Source organism: Natrix helvetica, assembly GCF_964273705.1.
Source record: "Natrix helvetica genome assembly, chromosome: 1".
Lineage (NCBI taxonomy): Eukaryota > Metazoa > Chordata > Lepidosauria > Squamata > Natricidae > Natrix > Natrix helvetica.
Genome location: NC_138548.1, coordinates 341,686,955 through 341,698,136, shown reverse-complemented (window position 1 = coordinate 341,698,136; position 11,182 = coordinate 341,686,955). Strand labels below are relative to the sequence as shown.

General features: G+C 45.3%; 1 protein-coding gene across 1 annotated transcript in view; it reads right to left on the bottom strand.

Annotated features, from left to right (window-relative positions):
* Nucleotides 1–995: 995 nt before the first annotated feature.
* The window catches only part of CAMK1 (calcium/calmodulin dependent protein kinase I), a 56,283-nt gene continuing 46,096 nt past the window's right edge, over nucleotides 996–11,182 (bottom strand). Inside the window, exons 6-12 of the mRNA XM_081935797.1 lie at nucleotides 9,882–10,008; nucleotides 6,711–6,786; nucleotides 5,728–5,840; nucleotides 5,545–5,623; nucleotides 4,228–4,315; nucleotides 3,098–3,194; nucleotides 996–1,697 (exon numbers count right to left, since the gene is read on the bottom strand). Coding sequence (XP_081791923.1) covers nucleotides 1,633–1,697; nucleotides 3,098–3,194; nucleotides 4,228–4,315; nucleotides 5,545–5,623; nucleotides 5,728–5,840; nucleotides 6,711–6,786; nucleotides 9,882–10,008 — 645 coding nt within the window. The 3' untranslated portion in view covers nucleotides 996–1,632. The remainder of the gene's footprint in view (nucleotides 1,698–3,097; nucleotides 3,195–4,227; nucleotides 4,316–5,544; nucleotides 5,624–5,727; nucleotides 5,841–6,710; nucleotides 6,787–9,881; nucleotides 10,009–11,182) is intronic.

Below are 11,182 nucleotides of genomic sequence, written 5' to 3'. Positions count from 1 at the left end.
GCTGCTAGGAAGTATTGAAAAGATCTCATCCCAGCTGCCTTTCCCCCACTTTGTACTGTGGCCACGTGAAAAACTGTTACCATCTTTCTCTCGTTTGGATAACTGTAAGAGGTCAGCAAAATCACCACTCTTAAGCCATCACCAGTCTTCTTCCAGAGTTGGCAAAACGATATTGGAAGAGGCAGGGCTGGTGCCAAGGAAGCCGTGACCCTTTAGTATTGCTGAAGCCACGGTGGCGCAGTGGTTAAGAGTGCAGTACTAAAGGATACCTCTGCTGACTGCCAGCTGACTGCAATTTGACAGATCGGATCTCACTAGGCTCGGGGTTGACTCAGCCTTCCCTCCTTCCGAGGTGGGTAAAAGGAGGACCCAAATTGTTGGGGGCAATAGGCTGTCTCTGTAAACCGTTCAGAGAGGGCTGTAAAGCACTGTGAAGCGGTATATCTCTGTGCTCTGAAATCAAATCCCATAAAGCATCGCTCAGGATGTCCCAAAGGTGCTTTTCCAAAAGGCAACTGGACTTTCTTGGTCTTTTTTTCCCGCTTGAAAATGTTTCGCTTCTCTGAAGCTGAAGAAGCTTCTTGGATGAGAAGTGAAATGTTTTCAAGAAAGTCCAGTTGCCTTTTGAAAAAAAAACACCTTTGGGAGTACCGTGGCCTGGATCAGAGGTCCCCACCTTTGGCAATGTTAAGACTTATGGACTTCAACTCCCAGTATTCCTCAGCCAGCCAGCATGGTATCCAACCTGCAGCATGGCTGGCTGAGGAAGTCTGGGAGTTGAAGTCCATAAGTCTTGAAGTTGCCAAGATTGAGGATCCCTGGCTGGATGATTGAGATAACCTCTGTAGATGCTGTTCAGGATAGCAGTGGCCTCTCAACCTCCAGAGGAAAGCTGCCCTGGCTCCTTTATTTGACTAGAAAAACAGTTTCTCCTCCTTTAGAAGCATCAATAGATCACCTCAGTCGAAAGCTAAAAGCCACCGCACACCTCTCTCTGCAAACAAACCATCTTTATTCTCCAACACTGCACGCAACTGAGCCAAGGGCCAGCTACGGTATATTTATGTCCTCATTTTCCTTGGAGTTGGCTTGGTTGGATCATGTGGGAGAAGCGGGGGGGGGGGGTGTTTCTCACTGGTTTCCTCAAGCGATATGATGGTGTGCACAGCTGGAGAGCAAACGCCCACTTGAGCGGCTGCTGCAGGAAGCCAGAGAGGGGTCTTGAATATTTCTTTCCAAGACTTAAGCCACTCACGCAATGGGCCAAAGAGGATGGCATCGTTGCTGTCTTCAGGTAAAGAATGAGCATGGGCGAGATAGGAGGGATGTTGTTGGTGCGACCAACAGGGTGGGATTAGGGTGGGGAGTGGAACGGGAGCGGACAAAGCATCTCCAGGGAAGTGTGGGACTCAGGAAAATACTAGCCTCCACTTCCCGATTCTGGAGGATGCCAATGAATGGGGGGGGGGGCAGGTTCCATTCCCCTGCAGCGGGACTCGGCCATACTTTGCTGGGAAGATGGGAGGGTGGTCCCAGGCCCTTCCCTAGCTCTTGCAACAGGGCTTGGGGCTGCCCACTCAGTTAGGATTGCTGCTGGCTCTGCCATCTAGTCTTCTGTCCTTTGGTGAACACTCAGTCCTGAGTTTGGCAGTGAGAGCCATTCCCCAAGGATTCCTCACTGCTATTAGTAGCCGAGCCTGAAGAAGACAAAAGGGGGGAGGGGAGAAAGAAAAGGGCAGTCAAGACCAGATGGACTATAGGATGTCAAACTCGATTTAATTGAGGGCCGCATCAGGGTTATGTTTGACCTGGGAGGGGGGGCGTGGCCAGGGAGAGGCATGGCCAGCATGAGGTCACCTGTGTCGGGCTGCCGCCGCCTGCTTTGGCCCCAGTGCTCTGACAGTCAAAACGGGCTCCTGAGCTCCATTTTCGGCTGCAAAATCCTCCCTCAACCCTCTGCTAGCAAAAACGGAACTTGGGGGACCACACACAGCCCTCACAAGCTCTGTCTTCGGCTGGGATGGATTCCTGCAACTCTGTCAGCGAAAATGGAGCTCGGGAGGGCTGCGCACGGTCCTCGCGAGCTCTGTTTGCGCTGGAAGAGGCACCGCGGGCCAGTCCTTCGCTATTTCCAGGGCAACCCCACGAGCCAGATCTAAGCACCCCATGGGCCAGGTCTGGCCCCCAGGCCTTGAGTTTGACACCCCTGGACTAGAAATTAGATGATTCCAGGGCTTCAGGAAAGGGAAAGTCCATATTTCCCGTACCTAGTGACCAGATTAACTCCTTGGTTCATTACATTTTATTCTTGGAATGCAACTTAAGGAGACATTCTTTAGGAAAAAGCATCACATGAACTCAATAGCCCACTGACATACAAGGAAGCTCCTACTGGCTCGAGCCAATCTTCAGAATGAGATGGCTTAGGAAGGTGTCAGGCCTGCAGTCATATTCCTTTTAGGATCTTTGGCCTGCCGCACTTTCTATTTTTCTATGGGAATAGGGAGGGGGGGAATAGTAAAGAGTAGAATGTGATTATTTTCAAAATAAAAAATTCCTTTCTAGAAGCCTAAGATCATCTTTTGTCTCCACATCTCTGCACCTGACCGGAACTAGATGGGTGGAAATGCCAGCGTGGCAGAGGAAGATTGGACCATGTGATGGACTTGTGGGTGTGGGGGCAAGGTTTTGAACTTTCAACTGGGTGGGAACCCAGGAAGCTTTCAGATTTGGGTTTCCACAGTTTGTACCAACGTGTCTCTCTTATTAAATTGGAACTTTGATGAAGCTGTGCCTTGAACTCTGATTTAATTGTGGATGATATTTGAACGCTGACAATAAGAAGGTCCTGAAGACCTGGTTCTTCTCCCAGCTGCTGGCCCAGTTACCCCCACCTCCGCCCAATGTATGAGTAATGGGTCTGGTCCCCCGCACGGTCAGCTTTAATCGGTAAGTTTTGGCAGCAGAACAAGTAGGCTCAGAAGCAAAGATCAAACACGGCACTGCTGTTGCCGCTCGCCGACTGACATCAATGCTCACAGACAGAAGGAAGCGTTTTGAGGAGAAAGGCCACACAGAGACACTCGTAACCTCTCACCGTTGCTCTCCTGCATGGCTTGGCCAGGCCCCTCTTGACTGGTCCCAAGTTGTAGTTTCCTCATATGCCTCACCACAGCTGTTGCGTTGAAGGCTTGCTGAACGGGATGGGGAGCGGGGGGGGGGGGGAGAAAAGAGGAGAGAAAATGAAAAGCCAAGCAAATGTCCCTCTGCCACGGACAAGCGAGCAGTGGCGGATTAAGGCTCACTGGTGCCCTAAGCATTAACAAAGCTTGGTGCCCCCCTCCTTTGTACGTACGATACAAATCTTCATTGGTTTTTTTTTTCTTTCTCAACTTTGTGGTGCCCCCTTTGGGCCTGGTGCCCTAAGCAGGTGCTTAGTCTGCTTAATGGTTAATAGACCACTGCAAGTGAGCGAAACATTTAAGAGTTCATTTCTTTGTCTCTGTCCCCACGCTGTCAATAACTTATTGATTGATTGATTGATTGAATTTATTGAATTTATTTGCCACCCATCTTGTAGCAGAGGACTCTGGGGCAGCTTCCAGCAATAGCAATAGCAGTAGCACTTAGACTTATATACCGCTTCGTAGTGCTTTACAGCCTTCTCTAAGCGATTCACAGAGTCAGCCTATTGCCCCCAACAAACTGGGACCTCATTTAAGAATGGAAGACTGAGTCAACTTTGAGCCGGTGGGAATCGAACTGCCGAACTGGCAGCTGGCAGTCAGCAGAAGTAGCCTGCAGTACTGCATTTCTAACGACTGTGCCACACTTCCTGAATATTTAACAAACATACCCCCAAATCTCAAAACATTAAAATATTCATAATTATAGCATGAGTTTTTCTGGGCCATTGGATGCAGGATCAGAAGATAGAAGTTCAAATGGCCATCATATTTGCTAGCAGCCGTCAATCAGCGGAAGTAGCCTGCGGTACTGCATTCTAACCACCCCGCCACCACAGCTCTTTAAAAACCCAACAAATATATTTTATTTTATTTAACCGCTGCTGGGGGAGACAGGGAATAGAAACATCACTTCAGTTATAAACTCATCAGCCTTCCCCCACTTGATGTCCATACTATTCTACAGGAAAAGGGGTATAAAAATTAAACAAACAAAACAAGCACTGGAATAATTTTAAAAGCATCTTTTGGACATCCTCACCTTCCATTTGCTTTTGGCAAAATTCTTTTTGATCTGCTCACTGACTGACTGATGGATGTTCTTATCTAGCGCGGTGTCTCCAGCAATCCTGAGAAGAGAGAAAGCATTCCTTCTTATTTTGCAGACACCCCACTTCCACAAAAGGCAAGAAAAAGGCTATTAAAGAGAAACCAATGGTGTTACCCAGTTGATGGACAAACTCCCCAAAGAAATTCATTAGGTTATTTTACGTTGGGGTCATTTTAGCATTTATGTTTACAGAACTTTACTTTAAGCTATATGTTTTTATAAATATACAATGCCCTCAGAGTACACCAAATTATGCAACGAAGATAGAACTTCTGCAAACAAAATAAGGGCAAGCAGAATTAATATAAAACTTTCATTTCCAATTTCCAAATGAAATTGAGAACTCTGTTATAGAAGACTTCGTGCTGATAACAAGGAAAGGACATCAAGAAATAAGTCAATCCGAATAGAGCTGGAAGGGGCTTTTGAGGTCTTCTAGTTCAACCCCCTGCTCAAGCAGGAGACCCTAAACAATTTGAGACAAGTGGCTGTCCAGTCTCTTAAGTTTTTTAAAGTTCTTTTTAAGTCCTTTTAAAAAGTGTTTACATTTTTTTATAAGTTCTTTAAAAGTTTTCAACTTCTTAAAAACTAAGTGCATGGGTACTCCTGTTTCTTTAAATCAAGTAATACATTACTTTTAATTTCTTCTGCACATTTTCATTTCCTGCCAGGTGAGAAGATGGGTATGAGATAGCACATTCTAAATTAGTTTGGGACAAAATAACAATAGCAGTAGGACTTAGACTTATGTACCTCTTCATAGTGTTTTTACAGCCCTCTCTAAGTGGTTTACAGAGTCAGCATATTGCCCCCAACAATTTGGGTCCTCATTTTATCCACCTTGGAAAGATGGAAGGCTGAGTCAACCTTGAGCCTGGTGAGATTTGAACTGCCAAATTGCAGGCAGCCGGCAGGCAGCAGAAGTAGCATGCAGTACTGCACTCTGACCACTGCACCACCATGGCTCAAAGTAGCCATATAATCACTCCTATAGGTGGTCCCTGACTTCAAACCATTCATTTAGCGATCAAAATGATAATGGCACTGAAAAACAATGACCTGAGATTGGTCCTCCTACTTGCAACCATCACAGCATCCCCACAGTTATGTGATCACAATCTGGGTACTTGGCAACCAATATGTATTGAGGATGATTGCAATGTACCAGGCTCATGTGTGATCGCTATTTGTGGGGTTATCCTAGCTACTAAATAAAGTTCAAAAGCCAAGGGTGGTGATAAACCTTACCATGGGTGTTGTAGGGCTTGCTCACAAGTGAATCGCTTCTTGGGGTCCCTCTCCATTAAATGCTGGATGAAATCTTTGGCTGGAAGCAAAAAGGAAGCAAACGCTGACATTACAGCCGCTGCGGAATCCACTTTTTATTTTTGATCGGGGCATCCCGAGAAACGTAAGTTATCTCTTCCTCACCTGAATCCGATATGTCATCCCAGTAGGGAGAATCAAATTCATATTCAGCCTTCAAGATCTGTTCAAACAGCTTGGTATCATTCTCGTCATAAAATGGGGGATACCCACACAATCTGAGGTAAAAGAGGGGGAGACAGGCCATGCGTGACTATAAAATCTAGAGGTCCGTATTGAAGGGAGGGGAATATAGATTGGGAACAGGTAAAACGGTGAGGAGGAGAAGTATATTCAATGGGAGAAGAGAAAGAGAGAGGGGGGAGGGAGGAAGGGAGGGAGGAGGAGGGGAAGAGAGAGAGAAAGAACTCGTTATACCTGGATCCAGAAAGGAGAAGAGGAAGAAAAGGAACAAAGGGAGGTACAATATTGAGCTGTTAGTTAAGCTTTCCTGTAGAGATAGGTAAATACCAAATAGAGGCCGTCCTCAACTTACGACCAATTTAGTGGCCGTTCAAAGAATGGCATTGACTCACTGCCAGTCCTTGCACTTACGACCATCACAGCATTGCAATGGCCATATGATCAAAATTTGGTTGCTTGGCAACCAGCACCTATGTATGTGATAGTGGCCACATCCTGGGATAACGACAAGCCAATGGAAGAAACCAGATGTGCTTAACAACCACGTGATTCGCAACCACTGCAAAGTTGTGATCAACAACTGTGGCAAAAGCCATAAAACGGGGATGGAAGCAAGAAGACAGAACCACGTCGTGATCAAAGGGAGTGGAATTTCCCGTCCTCCAAATTGCAAAAAGAGAATCATATAAAATTAAAAGCCATATGCAAAAGGATAACAACGGACCAGTGAAGCAGCTATGCAAATGCCAAATGTATCCTGGAGGGAAAAGGGACAGGATCGTGTTTGTCAATCGTTCAATACCACTAGACAGAGATGTTTTTAAAGCAACAGGCAGTATTATCATTCCTCCCTATCTTCCTGTTTATCCCTCCCCCACACACACACAATTCCACTCGATACATACAAGATGTAGGCAATGACTCCAATAGACCAGCAGTCCACAGCCTTGCTGTAAGGTTTCTGTGCCAAGACTTCAGGAGCTGGGCCACATCAGAAGGGAGCAACAGGAAAGAAAGAATGCAACCATTAGAGACCAAAATATATTGCTATGTCCACTAATACTTATTGGTTAATATACCTCTTACACTAGGGCAGGGGTCTGCAACCTTAAACACTCAGAGCCACAAAGGTCCTAATCGGAAGCCCCCCATTCAATCCTGGAGCCGACCGGAAGTCTGGTTCCCCCACCATAGAGTCTCCTCCTAGTGCGGCTTCCTTTTTCCTCTACCTGTCCTAACCAAAAGCCCTATCAATTGTGGAGCCGACCGGCAACAGGGAGCCGCAGCAGATGGCGTGAAAGAGCCACATGTGGCTCCAGAGCCGCGAGTTGCTGATCCCTGCACTAGGGAGTACCTTCAGATATGGTAGAAGGCCTTCAGATACTGGATTCCAATAGACCCAGTCAACAGATTCAGTATTTAGCAATGATAGTTCAACAGCACAGCCACAGATGGCCTGATCCAGTTCTGAGAGTTGCTATGTCATTAATTGAGCTAGTGATCAAGTCTATTAAAACTTATTTCAACCTTCCATCTTCCTCCCGGATAATTCTCAGTTCTGGCTCACAATATTGGTTCAGTCCTTTTTATGGAGGTCATTTGAAGGTCTCATGCAGAGGTGGTATTCAGCCGGTTCTGACTGGTTCTGGCAAACCGGTAGCGGAAATTTTGAGTAGTTCAGAGAACTAGCAAACACCACCTCTAGCTGGCCCTGCCCCCGATCATTGCCTCCCGAGTCCCAGCTGATTGGAGTCCCAGCTGGTCGGCTGAGTCTTCTTCTGTTGCCCTACAGAGGAGAACGGAGCTGGAAACCAGGTTAGTGGGGTGGGGAGGGAATGGGGATTTTGCAGAATCCTTCTTCTGCCACGCCCATCAAGCCATGCCCATCAAGCCAAGCCAAGCCCACAGAGCTGGTAATAAAAAAATTTGAATCCCACCACTGGCTCATGCCTTCAAATCTGATCCCATCTCAGGTCCAACATACCTACAGGTATCTGATTAAGGTATGTTGAAATGAAATTTTCAGTCAAATGACATTTAAAGCTTTAAAAGCTTAACATTGCACAATAGAACAAATACCATATTCTTTGGCAATTCCTGTCCCAAAGAATCGACTGCTGTCACAGGATTACTCAAAATGAATTCTTTTTATAACAGAAATGTCTCCTTGGTAGCTTCCTTCCTGTCCCTTTCTTTTAAAGCTACTGCCGTCTCTGCCCACTTCCCAGTCAATGGCATGGCTGTGAAAATCCTGAATTAGCCCTTTGTTTATCAATTACTCTTCCTGAGGAAAACCTTTCGTGAAAGATTGAATGCTTTAATTTACTTGGACTCCAGAGAAAGAGAAAAAAACCAACAAAATCCTTCTTAATTTGGAATGGAAATGACCCCAAAAGGAGCAATTTAAGAACGGCAAATAACATTATAAGTCTCTTTAAAAGGAAAGAGTAAAAGAGAAAGATACTAATTATAAGGATGGAAGTGCCTAAATGGAGAATGAAATAGAAACTAGAAAAAGAATTCCTGTTAAAGAAAAAAAAATCCCACCTCTGCCTGCAATCATTCAATCAGAATAGAGCTGGAAGGGACCTTGAAGGTCTTCTAGCCCAACCCTCTGTTCAAGGAGACTCTATACCAGGGGTGTCAAACTCAAGGCCTGGGGGCTGGATTCGGCCCATAAGGTGCTTAGATCCCACGTTGTCTCTGTCATTGCGTTTATTTTGGTTTGCCAGCTGTACCTGCATTCTGACTTATACGATAGACTGAACTGTTTCTTAGCTGTGCTGAGATTTATTGCGCATGCCACAATTCTTATCTGCAATGATTTACTGCGCAGGTCACACATTTCTTTCTTAACTTTCTCTTCTGATCTTTTGTTCGCCTGCCAAGGGAGGTAGGCACAGAACTCTGCCAAGATGTGATTAATTCAGTTAGCAAGTTTGTATTTTTACTTTCTTTTATATTAAAATGTTTTGTATTAGATCATGCCTCGGGTTTATTTTTTGTTTATTTCAAAAGTATACTACAAGGAAATTCCACTGTCCACACTTCCATAATTCAGGGAGGAATTCACACCCTAACAGTCTCTTCCAGGCAGCCCTCCCGAGCTCCATTTTCACTGGCAGAGGGTTGCAGGAAGCTGTTGCAGCCAAAAATGGCGCTTGAGAGCTTGTTTTTGCTGGCACAGCTCTCGGGCCAACCTCAGACACATCTGACACAAGTGAGGTCGAGCTGGCCATGCCCACACTGTCCCTGTCTACCCTGGCCTGCACATTCACACCCTAACCTCGCCGCCCCGAGTCCTTTTGGAGAGGGTGCGGCTAACAAATTAAATTTCAATTTCAATTTTCAATTTGTTTTATTGCACCTCTAAATTAGATTATTGGTTGGGTCATCAACTTCTTTCTCCAGTCCATGATGATGAGCAATATAATTGCATTTTGATTTTTGGGGGAATGTTGTGGTCGATTTTTTTATCCTTAATACATCTTCAACAGTGGTGGGATTTAACTTTTTTTACTACCGGTTCTGTGGACATGGCTTGGTGGGCGTGGCAGGGGAAGGATACTGTAAAATCTCCATTCCCTCCCCACTCCAGGGGAAGGATACTGTAAAATCCCCATTCCCTCCCCACTCCAGGGGAAGGTTATTGTAAAATCTCCATTCCCTCCTCACTCCAGGGGAAGGATACTGTAAACTCTCCATTCCCTCCCCACTCCAGGGAAAGGATACTGTAAAATCTCCATTCACTCCCAATCAGCTGGGACTCGGGAGACAGAGAATAGATGGGGGCGTGGCCAGCCAGAGTTGGTATTTACTGGTTCTCCGAACTACTCAAAATTTCCGCTACCGGTTCTCCAGAACTGCTCAGAACCTGCTGAATACCACCTCTGATCTTCACTATTTCATCCTCCTGTGTTATAGGTAGTAATTTACCTTGATGGATATTCCTACACAATCCCTAGAATCTGAACACTTGAGATCCATAAGATTGATTATTACTTTGGCTTTTTGCTCTCCCTCCCTCCCCAAATATTCGTATTATTTCATGAAGAGTGGGGACCCTTGCTGCTCACCCACATAGCCAGGGGTCCCACAGGCTGTGGACATGACACTGCCGGAGCCTTCGATCTTCGACAGCCCAAAGTCACTAATCATGATCTTGGAGTCCTCATCCAAGCTGTAATACAGCAGGTTCTCAGGCTGATGGCAAATTGGAAGGAAGCAAGAAGGCAGAATAGGGAGGATTGAACAGATTTATCAAAATGCAGAGCAAATCTACAGTATGTACAAACAGACCATGGTAGACTATTAAAACAAATTCTTTCATATTTTTTTGGGGGGGAACCAAAAATACCCACCTTATAAAATACAATAAACCTGAAATAAACCTGGGGGGAAAAACAGACTGTGGAAAATATGTTCCTGAAATAAAATTAAAATCAACTAAAAAAATAACCTGAGCCCAGATGGCTTTAAAAGATAAGCATCATTTTTTGAAAGGAGCCAAAGATGAGAGTTCAAAGCAAGGAAACAGGTTGAGATTCCATCCCTCTGAACAGTGCCAAGAGGAAACAGAGATAAGGGCAGAATCAAAGGGATGGTACCCGGAAACATACGTGCAAACAAACACACCCTCCTATATATATACAACTAAAAGCTTCTAAAATCAACAGTGGTATCAGTATGGGTCAATAACAGCTGACAAGTGAGACCCAGCCTCAGGCAGGAGGAGCCCCCTCCCACTTCTTATGCATTCATCCACAAGCAGCAGCAGTAGAGAGGCCATTTCATCTTCAGCTGGTTACCCCTAAGACAGCAGCAGAGCAAGCTTCATGCTTCGCGTACATTGAAACAGATGTTCCAAGCGGCAGATTTAGCAGGTGGGAACTGAGGAAATATCTAGAGACCCCTCATATTTTGGGACCTAAACGGTTTAAACTTCTCCCCTCAAGACACCACTAGAGAGCATCGCATGCCAAAACAACTAGATGCATCGACAGTTTCTTCCCCCACGCCGTCACTCTGCTAAACATCTAACTCCCTCAGGATTGTCTTATGCCTAAAGATATTAACCCATGTAGTTAGCTGTATTGCTATTATCTTTGTCGTCTTCTCATCTTTCCCATCTTCCCATCTCTCTCGCCTCTCATCTTTCCTGCTACTTTCTCCTATTGATGTATTATGATTTATCAATAATTATTGTTTGTATCTTATGATTTAGGATTGTATATTATGATTTATGATCTATGACTTATCACTTTGTTACTTTGGATGTACACTGAGAGTTTATGCACCCAGAGACAAATTCCTTGTATGGCCAATCACACTTGACCAAGAAAGAATTCTGTTCTGTTCTGTTCTGTTCTGTTCTGTT